The following is a 21,351-nucleotide window of genomic DNA, read 5'->3' as shown; positions in this document are numbered from 1 at the left end:
CGGTGCCGCCACCTCTGCCGGCGCCCCTGGGCGCCCCCCGCTACCGTAACCACAGTGGTAAAGGGTGTGAAGGGCCCTCTTCAATGAATGAACCCGAGAGTCTCGAGTCGAAATGAACGAATGAACGTAAATTTCTCTTTTTCTTCTCTGCTCGCTTCTTTATACTGTGTCATGATGCTATGGACCTGTATACATGACTCAAGTTTGTCCTGTTTCTTGCACTGAAATAAAAAGCTGTATTCACCTGGGCCTTCTGAAAATTACCTGTGCATGAGTTCATGCTGGTTTTGCAGAGAACTATGCATTTCTATCGTTTAATCTCAACATTGAATGGGGACTGGGAATCTTAATGTGATATGTTCAAGACGTTTATAAAATACCCTCATTCTTTTGTTGGTGCTAACTTTGCCAGTCCCATGTTTATAAAAAAAAAAAAAAAAAGAGAGAGAAAAAAAGACCCATGACACATCCTTTGTTGTGAGATTAAAGATTTAATCCATTTGAAGTTGCTTTGATTAAGAGTAAATCCATCTGAAATTTCTTTGACAGTAAACACACTTAAATACTTTGGCTCGATGATATAAATATTTATTTGTACATATATTAAAAAGTGTGTATGCAACTGGCAAGCTAGCTTATACTGGAAAGATCTCTCGGCATTGGATTGCTAGAAAGTATTTGAAACTTGTTTAATTTACGTCTGAAATGTTACTGAGCTTGTGTTGCTTTATTATGAAACTGATAGTTTGGAAGGTTGTTTTTGGTTTTTTTCTGAATTTTAGGTCACAATGGATATTACAAGGGGGAGCTTGGATAAAATTTCAAGGCCTGCATCTAGCTCAAGGGCTTATCCTAATTGTAGATCTTTAAGTACATCTATGGAATTATTAACACCAGAGTCACATTTGCCAAAGGTAATTCTTTTCACCTTCAGCTTGTTAGAAACTCTATGCCTAATTCTTCTTAGTAGAATACCAAAGAAATAGGATTCTGCTTTTTCAGCTTCATATAGAGTTTTGGGCTCTGCAGGTGTGCAAAGCAGTTATGTGAAAGTTCATGAATGTAGGCTGCTCCTTATCCATACATGGAATGATGTTTAATTTAATTTTTCTGAATATATGTTACTTTTATATTTGCCACAGAAAGGGCTATTCAGCATTACAACCCACAAAACTTGGTTGTCTTCCTCATTATATTTAATCAGATCATAAAATAAATTTATTTTAAGCAAATACATTTGAAATTCTGGCAGTAATGTGTCAATACACAGCTATAGGTTGTTGATGCATGAGCCAGTATGTGTGTAATTTCACTTCCATCCCATTTGTGCTTTTAAATTTAAGTTGTAATAAAAATTATTTTGCTTATTAAAAGAAAGCATTTGAGCAACCCTCACAAGTTGAATTTTTGACTATAAGGCTCTCTCAGGATGTGTTTGAATCGAGTTTAAAAAAAAAAAATCATAGTATTCCAAAAAATATGTCAGCTCCAGGGATTCAGCAAAGTCCATCAGAAGTAGATGTTCATCCATCCTCTGAGAAAATCGATATCAGGGATTAACTTAGTTTTGGGAATGGGATATGTGATATGGTTGTTGGGATGTAGGAACTGGAACTTGGGGATTAGAAATTTAAATTGATTTACTTAAATGAGGCCAATTGTATTGTACCTCTGTTCACCTGACTATAGAATGGGATCATACATTGATGCTTCGCAGAAGTATTAAAATATTTTTTATAGGTTAACATCAGATAACGCTAAATCCAAGTTCTGACCTAAACATCGTGGGCTATTGCATGAAAATTGCAATCTCTTGAAGCTGATGAATTAAGTGTAAAAAAACCTCTGGGATACTACCTGGTGCAGAGCACCTACAATGTCAGGAAGTGGATGAGGCTGTTTTACACACAGACTCAGCTGGTTGGCTGCACCTCTGCTACAGCAGAAATGGCATAAACCTTTGGAATCATTTCCTAGCCTGGCAATGCCAAATCTGGTAGTCTGTGGAATGATGAGTTTGAGAATCAATGTGATAGCTAAGAAACAGAACTCTGTATCAGATCTGAAAATGGTCCTTCTATTTAAGAAGTACTCTGCAGTCTTGTATAGAATCATTGTTAGCCTTTGTGATAGTACGTGATTATTATGATTACCTTCCACCGCCTCCCCCCCAATTTCTCTTTTTATGGTAGTAATTAATTTGCATTGTATAGGTTGATTCACCTGTCAGCTTGGCTGTTAGTCATCAAAGAGGCAGTCTACGAGACTGCTGTCCAGAAGAAAACAAAGGTGATGACAGAGAGAAATCTGATGTCAAGGAAGTAAGAACAGATCAGCAAACCACAGTGGAGAGTAAGACCTTCCTTCTTCAGAAGCGTGTACTGAATCCCAACGAGTTGCCAGGTGTGGGAATGACTAAGACTGTCTTATGCTGTGGCTAGACGAAGTATCATGTTTGTATAGTTTGGGTAAAATTCTGTTGGTGGAGGGAAAAGAGGATGCAAACAGGTAAAACCCTAGAAGACGAGGAGGTGCCAAAATTCATACCTTCACTTCTCTTCACTACTTTGAATCCATCTTTGAAGGAAATACAGTGGCAATAACAGTGGTAACACAGGGTATATCCCATGGCATCTAAACTGTGACCTGCACCTTGGTGATGGCTTGAAAGATTGGGAGAAACCTTCTGCATGTGTCCCATGGAAACGTATTAGAAAGTGTTTTCAGTAAGGTGTTTTTATCACACTTTTCAGAGAGGTCATGATCATTTGTTAGAATCTTTGTATCCTAATAATGGTTCACCAGTCCAAAAAGTTGGAAATTATGGTTGTAAGTTATAATATTAAACAGCTGAACAATGCTAATGCTAATAACGTACTTCAAATATAAATATGCAGTGTCTCATTTTAATAAAAGCACTTGTAGAAGTGCTTCAGATAACATTGTTTTGGCATTCTATAAATGGTAATAAATTAACTTTCTAAAGCTTCTGACTATTTAAAAATAGAGAATTGAAGGCCAATATGTGAAGCAGGAAGTTCAGATACCTTCTTCAAGTTTAGATAGATTTCATGACAGAATTGAGGTCAAAAGAAATCCCTTGATTCCTGCTCCTGTCTTTAACATGAGTCCTACCATCTTTTAAACACTAATCCACTGCAGAGGCTCTGTGATGATCCCTAATGTATTTTGGTCTCTTAATTGTTAACATTTCAAACAGTATCTTTAAAAGTTTATTTCACATCTATTTTATTGTGAAAGACTTTTTCCTGTGTTTTTCAGGATGTATCTCTAATTCAGATTCTGGAGATGATAGCACTGAAACACAGACTTTGAAATTCTGTGAACCTTTCCAAGGAGAACTAAGTAATACAAAAGCAGGTATTACTTTTCAGGTGTATAAAGTGAACAGTGCAATAAAACTTTTTTTCCTTTTTAGTGCTTCTAGGAGCATTTGGGATCATAGTGTATTTGAGCATGTATTATATAGTTATAAAGAAATATTACAAATTGAAAATGCATATGCATTGTGATATTCAAGAGATGTTGAATGAGTTTTTTTATTTAAAGATTATTATTACAGGATATTAACTTTCTTTAATGATATGGTAGTAAATGAGTTTCACATAATTTTGGTCACTTTAATAAGACAGAATCCAGTGGTGATTGTATCCAGTGCAGCAGTGCTGGTCACCTAGCATAATATTCATTTCTTCAGAACAGAAATTGGATAGAACTCAACTTTAAAGCTTCATTCAGTAGTTATAGGTCCAAATCCGTCTGCCGGTTCAGGCCAGTTGAAATAAGTCCTCTTTTTTTTTTTTTTTATCTTCTGTCCTTGGGGCTTCCCTGGAGCTCATTTAGATTCTTTTAGCTCTCCACTTGTTGAATCATTCATCTCTTTCTATGGCACAAAGTAGACTAATGCATCACAGTAAATGCTTGGGATCAGTGGATGTGACCTCAGAAGATGAGAAAATTAAAAAATTATAAATTTGAGTTCAATCACTTGTCGAGTTTGATTCAGTGCTCTGTTACAAAGACTTTTATATTTTTCCCTACTACAAACAGGTTTAGAAATGAACATCATATATGTGCTTGCAAATAACTGTACTCTTGTCTATGGTTGTTATCAATTTCCTTGTGCTGCTTTTTAGGGTGTTCTTTAAGTTGAAATGCTTCAAGCTAACAATTTTAAATCTATTCTACAGCAAACTCTTCCAACTTGGAAGATTCTGAAGAAACAGATGTAGATCCTCAGATTCAAGCAGCTATAAAGAAAATGAATAAACTTGACACAATACTGGCAAAAAAACATTTTAAGGAGAGAGCAGTTAAAAAGCAAGGCAAAGAAATGAGGGCAAAGCTCTGGGAAGAGCTTCAGGTTAGAAGTATTCTGCTTGTTTCATAAACAGTATATCTTAGAGTACCGTCTTCCAGAATTATCATATTTTAGACTCATTGTTTTATTAAATAACTCACAGATGGCTGATTAAAGTGACGAAATTGATCTTAAAAAGTAACTGTGAACAGGTTTTAATATATATTGGCTAGGCAGGCTGTGAAAAAAGGCCATGGTCCTTAAAAATTGGTACGACCAGTAGCCAAATATACAGCTGTCTAGGTGTGGTTTACTAGCACAGTCTTATGCTTAAGCTTGCTACTTGCAGGTATGGCAAGGTATGGCAAGAGGTAATGTCTGTGAACCCAGACCTAAAAGTGTTTATTCTGCTATAGTGTGACCATTCTTAGGCCCATCTATTTCAGTACTGTCTATTATTGAAGAAATTAGAGATGCCCCTGAATGAGCATGAGAATGCTGCAGCACAAATTCCTTCAAGTTATTGTTATCCTGGTCTCTAGCAGTTAAATGTCACTTTAAGCCTTGAAACATGAGATTTAGTATTTCCTCTGAGGTTAAGTATTGTATAATTTACATGAATGCAAATGTAAATTGTGAAAAAGGCATGACTGAAGTTGGCTTGACTGCATCTCATACTCTCAATTTGGATTGCCATATATACAATACAGAATTTCTTTGCCTTGTGACATGTGTCTCCGTGTAAGAGACCATATATAGTGGAGGCTTTAAAGCTCTACCAGGCCTTTATCATAACTTTAGATGTTCAGATAGCCTCAAGAAGAAAACAAAGTAGTAAATAAATGTTGCCAGTGAACAAGTGATTTTTAATAGGGTCTGAAGTTTGTTAGACCCCAAAAGAAGACAATGTATTTTGCTTTAAAGTATTTACTTTAAAGTAAATATATGCATGCATCTGTATATTTATGCTTTATGTCTTTTGAATAGTCTATCGGTACCACTGGAAGCCATGAGGAGGTAGAAAACACAAAACTTTTTTTAGCTTTGATTTCATCATGGCAAGATACAGCTGGTAAGTAAGAAAGAGAAGTAAATACCCTGATATCCTGTATTTTGATTAATATTCCTATTTTTGTTGGATACTATAAAAAGAAGGCTTTCAAGCCTTTACAATAAAATAATATTTTCATGTAAAAGCACATCAAGGGAATATTTGAAATATTAACTGAAATAATTTTTACATTATCACAAATGTAGAAGTTGTACTTTAACATTAATTTTGTTTATAGAAATTATATTTTTTCAGAGAACTGGCTCCTCTAGAAGGGTAGAAATCCAGGATAAGTAAAGCTTGCATTTTCCAAGTTGAAGGCAAACACAGACAATCTCGGAAAGGATGCATGACTGATAACACTGGTAAATTAAAGTAATGATAGCAGGTATAAGGAAAATGAAGAGTGGAAACCCTCTGAAAAACTTGGATCTCTTTATGATTTTGGAATATCTGGGCAATAAGCAACGAATTCAAAATTGCTTCGGTAAACAAACAAAATGATGAAGTTACTGATGTGTGGTTACTGGTGGTCTCAGTGAGAGAGTTTGCCAGGCTGGAGTACTTGGTGTAGGACGGGCAGGCAGTTAAAAAACATTAAAGTGTTACTTAGAAGCCCTAGGGATGTGGGCCCTGCCACACATGTATCTTAGAGAAAATTTTCATACAGGAGTGAGAAGGAAGCAATGGCAATGCCATGGTAAAGATCTCTTAATATGACAGATACAGAGGGAGGGAAATCCTAAGCCTTTTTAGGAATTGCTAACAGAAGAACCAAAAGAATGGGACCAAATTATGGTACTAACTACAGAGTTATACGTTGGAAGACAATACAGGAAGATGCATTCACAGCCAATGTCTTGGAACATGGTCCAGAAGGGAGTTTGGGTCATTTACATTAAATTTGATACTGATTATGTTACATTTAATTCACTTCTAAAAGAATTTAATATTCTGAACATGAGAGAGAATTTGAGTAAAAGGGATCATTACATAACCTAAAGTGTGATTCTAAGGAGTGGTGTGAATGTGAAACATGAATTTAGGTTTTTTAATTGGCTTTTTTTCTGAGAATTCTAGAGAATAAAATTTAGGATAGATGGCAGTTTTAAAAAGCAAGACTATGTTAAATACATGCCAGCAGACTATTCTCAGGAAGAAAAGACCAGGAAGTCTGATAAGATAATTTCTGAGTTTCATCATGATACAACAATGAAGACAAAAATATTCAAAGTAGAAATGAATGCACTGATAAGAATAAATGTTTGCATTTTAGTCTTTTAGTAAAATTCACTTCTATCTTAAGTAGCATTTAAAACACCAAATTCTATAGCTGCATTAAAAATAGACAAATGACTTAGGAAGGATTGTGTTCTTTAACAGGAAAGGTAAACAAATAGTTAATGATACAGAGAAATGTGGAATGTGATACATAACAAAAAAAAGACTGTGATCAAAATTACAAAAAACTACTTAGAAATGTTTTCCCTACTGAGTCAAGAGGACACAATTCTGTTGGGGTTTCTAAAGCAAGTGGTTGAAGCACATTCTGAAGTATTGGTCGTTTTCTTCAAGAATGCAGAGAGGATGTGTATGCTCACCAGGACCTGGAAAAAGAAAATACTGGGTATTTTAAAATGTCTTCCTTTTTCTTTCTGTGGCTAGACTTTTATTGGGGGAGACACTGTAACAAACTGTAGGCATTCTGCTCACAAATGTCTTTATTGTGAGGGGCAAGGGAAACAAAACCAGACTAAATTTGTCAAATTCAGTCAAATTACCACGTCAAAATGGCTCAAGAGTGATTTAAAAAAAAAATGTGCTGTTTGAATACTCTGTTTTGGTGCTGGAGTTCTCAGAGATGTGTCAATCATATGCACATTTTGCATCCTTTCCTTCATCTGTATACCTTGGTTGAAAGTGATTCTTGGTTGAAGGGAAACAGAATTGTGATGCATCCTGTCTTTTCTCTTGTTGGGGGGAGAACAAGGATTTCAGGTCTGCATGGTTATTGCTGGGCAAAAATCTGAGCTTGAATGTTACAAGTACGTGCATAATAATGGTAGCAATGTGTGGTTAAAACATTTCAGCAAAACTTACTATTACAAGGTAACCTGCTTTTATTTCTGTGGTAACCTGCTTTTATTTCTGTGCTAAAGTTTGGGTTATTAAGGGAAGAACATAGGATTTGGTATGGGTGATATTTAAAAGTCTCCAGTAGATGTCAGGATGTAGTAAAAAAACCAGTAGGCAAGCCAGACTATGTGATTGTTAATGAAGTCCGTGCTTTAATTCCTCTTTTATTTCAAAGGTAGCTCCTTGCTGTAGAGATCATGTGCATCATATGGGTGCTGGTGTAGTGTAGTACTGGCAAAACTGCATAGTTTAGATTTATATTTTTCCTCCAGCTTGATCTTGGTTTTGAATTTTCTCTGACATGCTAGTGACTTACTTTTCAGGTCTTCTTTACTTATTTGAGTGCCCTGATAGCTGCCCTGGTTGATGCTGAAATGGAGTGCAATTCATATATTTTGCTTTCCAGAGCTTGAATTTGATAAAGAGCTTTATTTAAAAAAAATTGTATAGGGAACTATTTAATTATAGCTTTTAATGTGACTGTGAAATCAAACACAAGTTCTGGGTACAAAATCATTAATAACGTGTGTGTCCCAGCCTATCAGGCACAAAAAATCCTCTGATATGCTCACGGCAGAAATGTAAATGAGGATTTAATTAAACAGCCTTGAATTCATTCCCCTGTACTCTGTGTAGTACAATTTTACTTTGAGTTGAGTCCATTAAACTTCGTTGCTACAGGATGTTGGTTACTTTTTTTTCATTGTGAAAAATACATTTTTCATGTGTGCTACATGTAGTTCTTTGCAATGAGTCCTGTTCTGTAAGTGCTAAGAGTATAGGCTGCAAGTTAATGATCTAACTTATACTTCCAGTTGATACATGTCAGTACCATGGCTGATCTTTTTTTAAGTAACTGAAACAACTCCTGCATGCTAGGGTGTTTTAACACTTTTTTCTAGACTATACCCTTAATCTAAGCCACTTGGAAGTCTAATAATTTGTGCACAAGCAGACACCAACTGTGAAAATCTGGATACTCATTTAAACTTCTAGATGACTTGCCACATGGTGTCTGCAGAGGCTTTTGAACATTAGGGCCTTGGGCTGTATCCTCTAGAATGTAATTATTTCTCTTGTATGGCCAGTAGTTAAAAACACAGCCATATGAAACAGCATGATTATTCATGAGAGACACCTTAGACTTTTCCCCCTTCTTTATTTCTTGAGAAATATGGTGGTGATGTAATTTATCCAAGTAAATTTCTTTAACTTTCATGTGTGAGATCTTACAGTGTGATACACATTAAACTAGATCATCTTTAAATAGATTTCAGTTAAATTTTACTGAAAAATTTCTTTGCAGATCCCTCTCATGCTAAAGAAGATGAAATATGTACTTCAATATTTCACACACAAATTAATCCAGAAGATTATGATTGCCATAAGCCCCAACATAATCAGGGTAAGCTTTATTAATTGTATAGTTTGTATTTCTAGATATGGTAAAGCAACATGTACAATGGGTGAGTAATGAAGACTTGGCCTGTGTGGCTAGGCCAATGGAATCAGAAAAAGCAAGGTTGCTTAGTGGAATGGCAACAGTTACTGTTTTTACAAATGATAAAACAGAATTATTTTGTTTGTGACTTATCTAAAACATTTTACTCAACATTCTATGAAAATTTTTACTTTCAGGTTTCTAAAACTTCTTTCATTGCAAAATGTGTAATTCATTGTAAAATGTATCACTGGTTCTTTGTGGAAATTCTTTACAAACTTGTCTTTGCTGTTATTCTAAGGTACTGTAACTTCATTAGTAGGCTTATATTCAAGAAACCATCTAAAATGAGGAGTGGTGCTGTATACAGTTTCAGCTGTTCTGTACATTTTTTTTATTTGATTTTTGAATTTTTGATCAGGAGAAATTGTATGGATGTTGTGACAAAGCTAAATCTTCAGACAACTAATTTTATATTTTGTTACACCGATTATTGTAAAGGCTGCATTGCTTTTATGGATTAAGTACTTTCTGGCAAAAATCAAATATCTGTGCTGATTCTTTTCAACATCACTTGTTTACGTGCACTGAATAGAGGTATCAAATCCTGGTAGTAGTGTAGTGTGTCTGACACTTCTCTATTTGAAAATTAAATTTGTATGGTTGAGTAACTTCTCACATGTGTTATGACATAAGAAGAATAGCTTCAGCTGCCTTTGCTATCAGCTGCAATTGTTTATTTCTTTGTCATCTACCATTCCCTGTAAACAGTGGAATCTATTTTCCTGGTGACTGCCTAAGATGACAAGAATATAATAAATGGTTGTTCCGCAAGGTTGGACCGCTGATGGCAGCAGAATCTCTGCACTTTTTGGAATGTGACTGCATGTTTTAACTCCTCAAACTTGGACCTCAGCTCCCTTATAATTTTATCACTTGTCTTAGTCCACCAGTATGTGACCTTAACTTTCTGTTGCTATATGTTTCTTCACACTGGCTTGGAACAGTGCTGTGCTTTTGATTTCTCTGCCTTCCTACCACATGTCTTCATTCCTCCCTTAAAATGAAGCTTGACTCTCATGCTTCCACCTTCACACTTTCTCAGTTGTACTGGAGTGTCCTTGAATAGCAATGGCAGTTTTTATTACCAGTATTCAGGACAGAATAACTTCTAAAGCTCCCAGTACAGGCATGGTTGGGAGTTGCTGTTGCTTGCACTATTTTGAGATGTTCTACATTCTTTTACTTTGGGAACACATGAAATAGCAATCACTTACAACTTACAAACAATAAATTACTTAACTGACTATTTCTATTATTATTATTACTATTTCTGCTGGAGGCTTTTGATATGATTTCTGAATAGCTAAGACTTACTGTTTTGATTGCTTTTGGATTTCTGTGTAACAGCTGTCATAAAGGCAGACCCTGAACAAGAGGAGCTTAAGTTGTGAAGAAGAATGTATCTATTAGTTTTATGATACTACTTTAGCAGTCTGATGAAGATTTGTACCAGATCTTTGAAATTTGTACCAAATCTACCAAAACTTGTGTGCAAAATTTGTTGAGCTGCAGTCTCTCTTTTACTTACCCATGGAGATCTTCAGTGTATTCCTTGTCCTAGTGATCTGCGTCTGTCCTTTCTTTACTTGAATGTTCTGAGATGTTCTGTATGATGGCTCCTTCTCAAAAATGCTCATTCTACAACTAGAGAAAGATGTAGCTTTAAAGTAATATTTCATATATGTTGCATATTATGTTGGTGTTTGGTGTGTTTTGTTCATTTCAGGATGCAACTTGTCATGTTTATATTGATTGGTAAATATTACGTGATCCAGTTCCTTGATAGATTCAAGATGTTACCTGGTTATGTTCAAGATAGATAGTTTGGGATACTTTCAGTAAACAGTTGTGCATTTGAACTATGACAGGGTTTTCTTGGTCAGATCCAACACCTCAGTCAGGTTTACTTGCAATTTGAGAGTAAGTCTGATTGATTGGTGAGAATGTTGCACATGTTTTTGTCCATAGTGTGTAAAAGGATGCATGGAATTTATTTTGTATCTTTGGGAGTTTGCTTTCAGTCTACTCACTCTGAAAAAGCATTACTTCCACGTAAACTTCCACAGCCTACCTTCTGTTATCTAACATGTTAAATTTAGGTTTTTTGTAGGCAAATAGCCTACCCATTTTTCAAATCTCTACTTTCCAGAAAAGCCAAAAGTACCATACCTACTTTTGAAATAGTTTTTGAGACTTAGAAGTTTGTTATATTTGCTTAGACTTGTTATTTAATGTGATAAATATTTGCTGTTTGTTAAGGAATTGCTGCTTTAAAACTGTTAGAAGTCTCTGAAAAACAGAGTATGTGCCCATTTTTCTATGACAGATAGAAACCCATTGTTGAAAAAAAGTCCATGTGATGTTGTCAGAATATCATGTGGCTGTTTTTTAATAGCTTTAGAGCTCTATGATGAGTTTTATTTTTAAATTTTGTTTTATAAGCTGTGTTATAATAATATCAACTATATCATCTGTGCTTCAGCTGTTTTATTTTTTAAAAAAATGTACTTGATATGTCTCCAAATAATTCTGTGGTTTTTAAAAAAATTATTGTCTGGTTTTGTACTGATGATAAAACTGAAACAATGATAGGGTTCGAAGGAATGCTGTGGCTTTTAGAGCTTCCATGTTTAACATTTTTGAGGTCAGAAATCCAGAAGTATTTTAGCCTTCCAACTACACTGAATCTCATGATCTCATATATTAAATGCTTAAAAATGAGATTAGATTTTGACAATAGTTAAGTTTTAAATACAGCAATATGGTTTATATAAATAATGAAAACAAATGTTTGTCTATCCACTTTATATGTTTTTTAAAGATTTAAATGGGATTGCTGTTATTACAGCTCTCATTGAATCAGAAAAGGAATGATCATAACTTAGCAACTTTTCTTCCTCAAACTTCAGATTATCCAAGTGAAATAGAAACAAATGAGTTTCTTAATCAAGCGGAAAAAATGCATAGCAAAAGTAAGGCCAATCAGGATTTCATTAAAAAGAACATTGAGGTAAGCATTAAAGCATAAAATCATTAATATTTTGTTATATGTTAAGTAAAAAATAGTATGTAAGCATTTCTGGAGACAGTTGGGTTTATCAGGAACATTGAAAGCTAATTAGGCAAGATGAATGAAAAAAGTCCTGCAGTTAAAAATTCTTGTTTATGGCAGAGTACTGTATAAGATAGTTCTCATCTTGGATGCTCATATTGGTGGGGATAATGCTGCTTTGTATTTGCTAAAGAGTACTGGAAATGAAATTGTTCTGTTTGTGCCTGGACACAGCTTGTTTTGAGGGCAAATATTTCCTAAGACTTTCTTTAAATGTGTTTTACTGTTAAGTTAAAGGAAGATGCTCTTACACAAAGATAAGGAATAGGTATGCAGGTTATTCATGTGTAGCCTGCATGGGATACAGAAGACTTCTTTCCCTCAGAAAATAGATTTTTCATGCTTTTTTTTTTTTCTGTGAAGACCGAGTAGCTATAATGATTTTTCATCCAATGAAAAATATCTGCTCCCCTCCCCCTGCCCCCATCATGTCAAAGACTGTTATAACATTATCAATTATGATTAGAGTTGATCTTAAAGGTCTTTTCCAACCAAAGGATTCTATGTAGGCTGCTAGATTTTTCTGTCAGAGTAATAATTTGTATTATGGCAATAAGGAAGATTTGGATGTTAATTTCAGAGTTAAAAAACTTTTGTTTGGTGCTGTTTGAGCTAGTGGAGTTCTAAAGTTTATTTATTTTTTTTCTTTTTGTAAATATTTCAGCTGGCAAAGGATTCAGGAAACCAGACTGTTATGCTTGAGGGAGAAAGGAAAAGGTTAATTGAACTGTTGAAAGATACAGAAGATGGAATTGAATTGCAAGGTCTTGAGGTATGGCAACTTTAATTTGTACTGTCCTGTTGTATTTGGCTTATTTGTACAGTAAATCTAAATTTGATTTGGTTTTAGTCTTACCTGAAGTAACCTACTGAGATATGAGAAAAAAGCTGGACCTATCCAATTGGCTTTGCCTCTGAGAATGAATTTTCATTGGCTTCTTTGTTCATTTTACTAACACTTGGACATGCCTGGCCTCAGAAAAACAGCAGAACTTAAAAGAAAAATTAGACAGGGGTGGAAGGAGACTTAGAAGCAGACTCAGAGAAGAAGATGACCTATTTTTTCTGCATAAAATGTAAAGTGGCTGCCTATCGATCTGAGAGGCTAGTGCTGTAGTCTCTGGTAGAAGGGCCAGCAATTACTTCAAAAAAACTCTTGAGAGTTATTTAGGACATAAACTTCAGAATATAGCAATTAGTGAAATATGCATTGATGAGGCCTATGTGTCCATTTAGAAAGATAACATGACATCTTTGTGTGGTTTCCAACTCACTCTGAGAAGTATACAGCCAAAGTCTGCTTAAGGATGCTGCAGTGGATAGCAAGAGCTGAGTTAAGCAGAAATACCTTTCCTCATGGAGAGTAAAAAAGAGTGTTTGATTGTCCCATCAGTCACTGCTTCTAGGAGAGTCTGTGCCACAAAGTGATTCCTAGTTACGTGAAGATACCAAGTAGTCTTTTGATCTCCCAGTTACTAGGAGATGGCCTTTATTTCTTACTGCTTTGAGGAGAATATCTCAGTGAAGGAGTTCTTGGGGGCTCTTGTTGAGCTGGAGCAAATTATTTTTCAGTAGGTTAAATAAAAACTTATGTGTGAGAGAAAGAAACAAAAGCAAATGCAATGTATTTTTTTTTCTTTTATTCTCTCTTCCCATATTTTCTAATAAGGAGGTGAAGACATCCAAGAGGTGATGCTCTCCATTACTCTTTGTAAAATGTGTCTAAAATCTGTCTTTATAAATGACTGTTTCAGGATATGGGGTAAGGAGGTGAGCTCAGGATTTTCTTCATCTGAATCCAAACTGGTTATGGATACAGGGAACTAGCTTACCCATGGTTTGTGACATTAAACAAATCTGTAATTTACCCAACTTCAGTGTGATTTCTAGGTTGAAACTCTTTTGGTCCGTGGTCCAAAACTTTTCTCTTTAGGGAAACTAGTAAGTATACACTATATTTTGTCATTTTCAGAGTTCTGTGGGAAAAATATAAGTGAAGGAGTCCATATCAGTCAGGTAAACCTGGTGGACAAATGACTAAGATTATATAAATGTGCAGTATTTTAACAGTAGCTGTTTTTTCACAGTTAGTAAGCTAAAGTAGAAGCACAGAAAACATAACCTGTGCTGTTCATTGGTATGCAAAGGTTTAAAACTATCAGCCACATGCAGTTCATGAGACAAAAAACGTAACTTCGGTAAAATTGCAGCAATCTGTTGACCTGGTATTTGTTCCCTTGGTTTACATAGAAAGCATTTCTAATTTTTTTTGGAAATAAACAGCGAGCTTGCAGATTGACTTCTTTATGCATGTAAAATACTCATCAGTTAATGATGTTGCACAGAGGTGTTTGACTTAGCTGACAGTTTAGCATTAAAAAAATGCAGTGGAAGACTCTTTGGTCTAAAGTTTGTCTACTGGTTAGGAGAATTGAATTTTATTGTACTTTTAATTTGTTTGCCTATTGGAAGAACAAAGTTAAAACTCACTGGATCATTACTTAATTGATCTTTTGTCTGTGCATTTAGGAAAAGATTCAAGGTATTCTATTAGATCTGCTTGCAACAGGTTTGGCATTATAATCCCACATAAGGGTGGCAAAATGTTCAGCTGAAACAGTACTTCATCCAGCCTTTGAATAGGAAGAAACTATAGGGAGAGGGTTGTGAGGTTTTTGTTTGGTTTTGTTTTTCTCTTCTTGTTGGAAAGGTTGGTGTTTGATTAACAATACTGTCTTTTCTGTTCTTTCCTGATCAAGGACGTGTTTCAATACGAGGAGATGGTCCTTCATTTGATAAACCTCAGCATTTAAAGATGTGAAGATATTTTAAATAGCCTTCTGTTAGTAAACTTCGTTTTTCTGGCCTAAAGAATAGTGGCTTTTTTTTAGAATTTATTATTTTACTGATTGTAAAAGTTGTCTCTCACAATACGTAGTTATTCGGTTTTCTTTAAGCTAGTGTCCTTCACAAAATTTAGAGGCCTTTATGCAGAATAGCTAATGCAAATACTGTCTAGCAATGTGTACCCTTTTTTGCATCAATTCCCAAGGCATCAAGGCAATGGAAAAGTATAACATTTTTTCCAAATTTTGTATTTGGCACATGCCACTATCCTGTGGGCATCTATCAATAGAGATTTTACTATGTATATCAGATATTAAATAGATCACTACACAGGATGTGTTGCTGTATGTTCTTGATATAATGGACAAGTATGGGAATGGTAATTTGTGGGTTAGTCTAGTCTGTACTAGATCATCTCTTTAAAGAAAACAACTCCTAAATCTACTGCCAAAGTAGAATAAAAGAATAATACCTAGTTACTTAAACCTATTTAATCTGGAGATGGATTCTTCCTCTCCCACATTTGAATTCTATTATGGGTGAGGCATTTCCTGAGACTGCTTTATAACAAAGATCATGAGGAAATTATCAGCTAATGAGTAATCGAGACTGCTTCAAGCTGGCCCAGGTAACTGTCTAGCTGATGGCCACTTTTATCTTATTTCATTCTGACTTTTAAAAAGCTGGTGCGACCACCTTGGCTAAAGTAATGTTTTGAAGGTTATCAATCAAGGCAGAGCTGGCAGTGCTGTATGAATTCCTCTGTGTAGTGTAATGTGGGTTAGATAACTTCATTTGACTTGTACTACTAAATATGTGAAGTATCTAAACAGCACTTCTCACTTTTTAAAAAAAGTGTTTTATGAGTATTTAAAATATTTTAGAAGCACGTATTCTTGCTAATCTAATTGTCAAAGCTGCAGGGGTATAATTCGTTTCAGATGTTCCACAGTAATAAGTACTGACTGTGCTGTTATAAAAGTATTGTTTGGAGTTAACACACAGGAAACATTGACAGGACAGAAGCTTATTTTCCAAGCAAAGCCATCTTGAAAATGCAAAAGAGTATGTGTGAGTCCCTTTAACCCTGGAGTAAAGCGATGACTGGAGTTATTTGGAGTAAAGCGACGACTGGAACAATTTAGATACTTAAGAGTATGGAATATAAGAGCGTGGAATACAGAGACTGTGCTGTAGCTAGTGACCCCAGTTGCAGTTTAACTGAGTCCTATAGAGTTGTTTCTGTGTGTTTGCTCTGTGTTCTTCAATGTCTGATTAGGGGTGGTTAACATGGCATGAGTGTAGTACCGCATTGGATGCTTATGATAGTCACTGTTTCACCTGAGCAGATGCTTCCACAAAGACGGCAAGCTTCTAGAGACATTTCTGAGTGGCTTTTCTGGAGTCAGGTCATGTCTGGTCAGCCTTACTAGTTGTGTCATCATACTTGTATGAGAAAGCATTAGAAGTACTGATTTTGTTTCATAAAAGATATGACTTTTTTTAAAAAAAAAAATTAGTATGGAGGTAATTTATGACAGGTGTTTGGGGTATGCTTTTTTCTTTTTGCAACCAGTGTGGTTTAGGGTAATGGGGGTGAACCAGGGATGACCTCATAGCAGTGGTATTGTAATAGGAAGCTGATATTTCCTCCTCTTGTGTGGATGTGGCTGCTTGAATAGGCAGAGGACTAATTTGGAAGCTGTAAAGGAGTGGTGGACATGAATCCCTTGCAAGACATATGTTGAAATCTTAGGGCAAGGTGCTGGTCCTCTTCTGTTAGGAAAAAGAAAGGGAACCAGCGATACACTCATGTCCTCACCCACATCCCTGTTTTGCCCTTCTAAGGTCCTACTTGGTGTTTCTCTGGGGTCAGGACAGTGAATGGTGGTTGTGCACACTTGCTTCCATGAGTGTTAGACAGGAGTGCCAGGTTGTTGTGGAAAACCTGTGTCCTTTGCTTTGCTATGGATGCCTTGTTTTCTTCTTTGGGGATGCATTGCAAGTGTCACATTACATCTCATACCCCTATTTTGAGATTTGGCTCCAGGCGGTTTCTGCCATAGCATCAACCTCTGCAGTTTCGTTCCAAGCCTGGTTTTGGTCAGGTTTTCTCTTTTTGATTCCTTATCGGATGGGAAGTGGTTGTCCTTTTAGACATAGCTGATGACTGTATTTCTTTCTTTGACTTGCACAGGAGTCTGTTGCTTCCACTTCTTTCAGAGGACAATAGACAGTGGTGTATTACATTCCATTTTATTTGGATTTCTAATGTGCTGATGTGCAGGTCTGATTGAGTGTGTACCAGAATAGATGTGTCTCTGTATTTGCTGCCAGTCTTTGAGATGCAAGTTCATTGGGGGAGTTTACAAGATTAGCTCAGTGTAGTTGAGAATGTCTCATTTTTATGCCTGTTCACTTGCATTTGTCTTTTCTAAGAGCAAAAAATATCTTGCTGTCTCAAGTTTGCTATATGGTCAACTCTGTACAGTTCCTTGGACTGAAGCTATAGTATGGTGTCTCCAGAATAAGTGTACAGACAAGGAGTGCTGAGATGCAAGGCATAACAGAAGTGATTTAGGATGATGTTGAGGACAGTTCTAGTACAATTTCTGTGGGCTGTCCTTTTCCATTTCAATATTAGCACTGGAAATGTGAGCTTAGAGTATGTTTGTTGTGTTTTTTGTCTTAGGACTTGTGGATCTTTATCTGCCAGACACTTTCCTCTTCAACTCTATCCTCTGTGCTATCTTGCAAATGAGCACAATAGTCCTAAAACTGATTTTCATGTCAGTGGCATCATGAAGTGATGCTTACTGTGCAGCACTGGATAGCAAGGTCTACATGCAAGTTAGAACATGACAAGCAATAATTCCTTCAAAAGGGAGCTGGGTCTGCTATATTGAACAAATACAGAAACTGCAACAAGGGAAGAGTTTGCATCCATGGGAAGGAGCTGCAATAGGCATGGCATGGCATAAGACTGTTACAGGTTTGACTAACTTGGCTAAGAAGCTATAAAGTGAGATGCATCATTAAGGAAAAGGGGTTAGCTATCCAGAGGGCTTCTCTTAGGCGTAAAGAGAACTTGATCAAGGGAGTTGCATAACCTTCAGAGGAATGTATGGGCAGCTTGGGAGCTCTCTGATTGCTCTTTGGCTGGCTGGCATAGAGGTGAGGCATCTTGCTTTGAGCAATTTTATTTTAGGGCTTCTGAGTGGCTAGTCAGTGAGGACACAGGCTTTGGACTTTTACAGAAATAAGTAAAATAATATCAGAAATCTGTTTAGGTTAACACAACACCTTCTTTGCTATTACATTTTAACAATGCATGTAGATGCATGTGCTTTCTAAAAATAAAATTTTATATATATATATATTCTAAGTCCATTTAAGTTGCTGCTTGGTTATATTGAAAAATGAAAAAGTCATGCCTCTAATTGTTCTGTCCATATCTGCTTTTGGGTGTGCTTGGTATGTGAATATTGGCAGATTTCAGCTATATACTGAGATGGATGAAAGCTTACATTTTATTCTTAAGTATGGTTTATTTGAAAAATAGATATGCTTGACGTGTAACTGCCTTTAAAGTCTGCTTCCTTTGGGAATATTAAGTATTTTCTGTATCTTTCAATAGGAGGATGTATCTGGCTGGCTGGCACCAGGAGAAGGGTACACACCTGAACCAATGGAATTTCATCACCTAAATGAGATAGATATTAAGCTTCAAGTACTACTATCTGATGGGGATTTTTCTGTGATTTCCAGCCCTTGCTCAAAACCTCCAAGCCAAATTTATCAGGTATATTACAGAACAGAGCTTATGTTACAGATTTCTTATTTGAAGTGTGTGTTGAGACCTGATGTAAAAGAAAATACAGCATGTGTCTGTATTTGTATTCTGTGCATTTTTCTTTAGTTCTCAAAGTATGTGTGTTAAAGAATGAAATGAAATCTTTGTCTAAAGAAATCATACAGAAAAATAGTACATTGCTATTTTGAGTGGTGTATAATTAAAGGACTGTCCTGTTTCTAACATTTGTTGATTCCACGCTTTCAACAAGAAATTTCATATGCAGGAAGTGGTACTCAGATGTTTTTAACTGCATGAGGTCCTCAGTGGTTTTGTCAGCATAGTAACTCATTACCCATGATAATTCATCTTTGCGAATTAGAATTAGGTTTCTTGTTATCTTAGGATTCCAAAAGTGTCTCTTCATTTATGATCTGAAAGATAAAGCAATTACCAATAAGCAATGATAAAGACTGTAGAAAACCAATTGAAATTGTATGTCCCTTGTTTTTAAAGGCCATTGTCTTTTTCCCTTGCCATCAGTATTAAGAAACTTGGGGTTCTCAACTTGAGAAGTAATTGTTTGAATTTTGTACCTAGAAGACTCCAATTTATCCCATGCCCTAGTAAAGTTGCCCCTGATATAATGGGGGAAATACACCATAAAATGCCATAACTCCTATTTTACGCTCATTTGCACAAAACTTGTTTACTTCTGTAAAATTTACAGTTTATAGCCAGAACAGGTATATTAGAAGCTCAGTATGAGTGCACATTGGCAAAACTATGTTTTCAGTTACCAGTGTATGAGAAACATCTCTGAATGGTAAAGTAACTGTGGGATTTTTTTTCTTTTTCTAGAGAGCACTTAATGTCATCTTTTGCATTGACTTATTTCTGTACTTCAGGTTTACCAGCTGGGATTTAATGTGTGAAGCAGCGACTCCCTCTAGTGGGTAATCACATATGCAAATGCAGTTGTTACCCAGGAACTTCAGGTTCACAGACCTGAGCTTGCCAATGATTGCTGGATCTTGTGTTCACTGTTAGCAGACATCAGCCTGAAGTTAGTGTGACTGCCTATGATAATGAACGCTCTGTTTGGGAAAGTTTGTTCAAGTGTTTGTTGTTGTTTCCTTTTCAGGTAAAAGCTCGGAAGTATTTGAACCAAAACTTGTGTTTATGTGTGTGCTTATTGAAGAGTAATGCATTATCTTTTTGAATAACATTAAACTTTACAACAAAAAGAGCTAGTTAATTACATAAATTACCCTTCATTAGTGAAAAGAAACCACCCTTCAACTTTATTTTGCAGAATATAGCAGGTTTTTAGACATTGTAGTTCCAGGAAACGCAGGATTCCATTTGTCATTTTTTGTTTTCTTCAGATAAACACGTGAGTCATTTCAATCAAAGCTACCAAAGCACGGGTCTATTTAAAGGTGGTTTTATAAATTTAGAGAAAGAGCTAAACAGAATAAACGTAAGTTGAAGTGAGTAGGAGGCTTTAGTTATTTAAAACGGGACTTAGAAGGACATTAATTGCGTAAATCCAATAACTAATTAAACCCCCCCCACACAACAAAACAAACAACAGAAGCACACCATCCCCCTCTGCAGCTAGCTAATTGCAGAAGTGTTTTGATTTCCAGGTGCCTACCCTATTGACTCCACAATCCCCTAGGTGCTTTCATTCCCACTTCTCTGCGTGTCCAGAGCTGCTGCTCTCAGCAGAGGACAGGATGTCTGGTGGCTGCCTTAGTTGCGTTTTGATCCAGACTTTAGGGAAGTCAATGTTAAGTTCTTCATGAAGCCTGATTTGGTAGGTGCAATCTGGTTGTATCTGGCACTGTGACATGACTGGGCTTGTTTATATTTACATAGAATTTCAAAATTGCCATTTTTTTTTTATGGTAAGTGGAAGAGAAAATAGTTGTCTCAACTTTCAGGAACTTGACTGCTTACTGTGGAAGCTTTGTACCAGGTCTAGCCTTTAGTCTTATGTTTGTGGTTATGGTTATTTTTATTTTGGTAGGTAAATAATCACTCTTCAATTCATACAGAAAGCAATAACAACAGGTCAAGTTCTGAATTTGGTTATGCGAGTTCATTCTCAACACCTTTTGTTTTCAGATTCCTTTAACAGTTGCTTTTTTAAAAAAAGAAATGGGAAGTAACATGCAGCAGTAGCTGAGAAATTTGTGACAAATTTGTTCTAAGTTCATTGCTGCTCATGGTCTTTTTAAAACAGCCTTGTTTATCATGATCAATATCCCCTGATATTGTTACAAACTGGAAGTTTTAATGTCTGGTTTGTCTGATTATTATTCTTGAAGCATCAGTTCTGATATCAGAAAATAGGTGGGTCACACAGCAATATCAGAATTCTTTGTACTGAAGGTCTTTTGGAACCTGATCAAAGGCAAATGATACCTACCCAGAAAGGGTCTGACGGAATTAATTGAATGAAGCTTTTGCTAAAAGAAGAGACAAAATGTTTGTTGGTGAGACTGGGCATCTGTAGTATTTGAAACCGATAGTGACAATCTGGTATTGTTGAAGTCAGATAAGTTTTTATTGATTTCTT

General features: G+C 35.9%; 1 protein-coding gene across 1 annotated transcript in view; it reads left to right on the top strand.

Moving 5' to 3' along the window:
- Positions 1-788: 788 nt before the first annotated feature.
- FSIP1 (fibrous sheath interacting protein 1) overlaps positions 789-21,351 on the top strand; it is a 78,539-nt gene continuing 57,976 nt past the window's right edge. The window contains exons 1-9 of the mRNA XM_035889790.1: positions 789-914; positions 2,214-2,289; positions 3,283-3,381; positions 4,212-4,384; positions 5,309-5,393; positions 8,815-8,913; positions 11,922-12,022; positions 12,789-12,896; positions 18,609-18,773. Of these exons, the coding sequence (XP_035745683.1) occupies positions 789-914; positions 2,214-2,289; positions 3,283-3,381; positions 4,212-4,384; positions 5,309-5,393; positions 8,815-8,913; positions 11,922-12,022; positions 12,789-12,896; positions 18,609-18,773 (1,032 nt within the window). The remainder of the gene's footprint in view (positions 915-2,213; positions 2,290-3,282; positions 3,382-4,211; positions 4,385-5,308; positions 5,394-8,814; positions 8,914-11,921; positions 12,023-12,788; positions 12,897-18,608; positions 18,774-21,351) is intronic.

This window comes from Egretta garzetta, unplaced genomic scaffold (assembly GCF_000687185.1).
Source record: "Egretta garzetta isolate BGI_Z169 unplaced genomic scaffold, ASM68718v1 scaffold2, whole genome shotgun sequence".
Lineage (NCBI taxonomy): Eukaryota > Metazoa > Chordata > Aves > Pelecaniformes > Ardeidae > Egretta > Egretta garzetta.
This window is presented reverse-complemented; position numbering and strand designations above follow the sequence as displayed.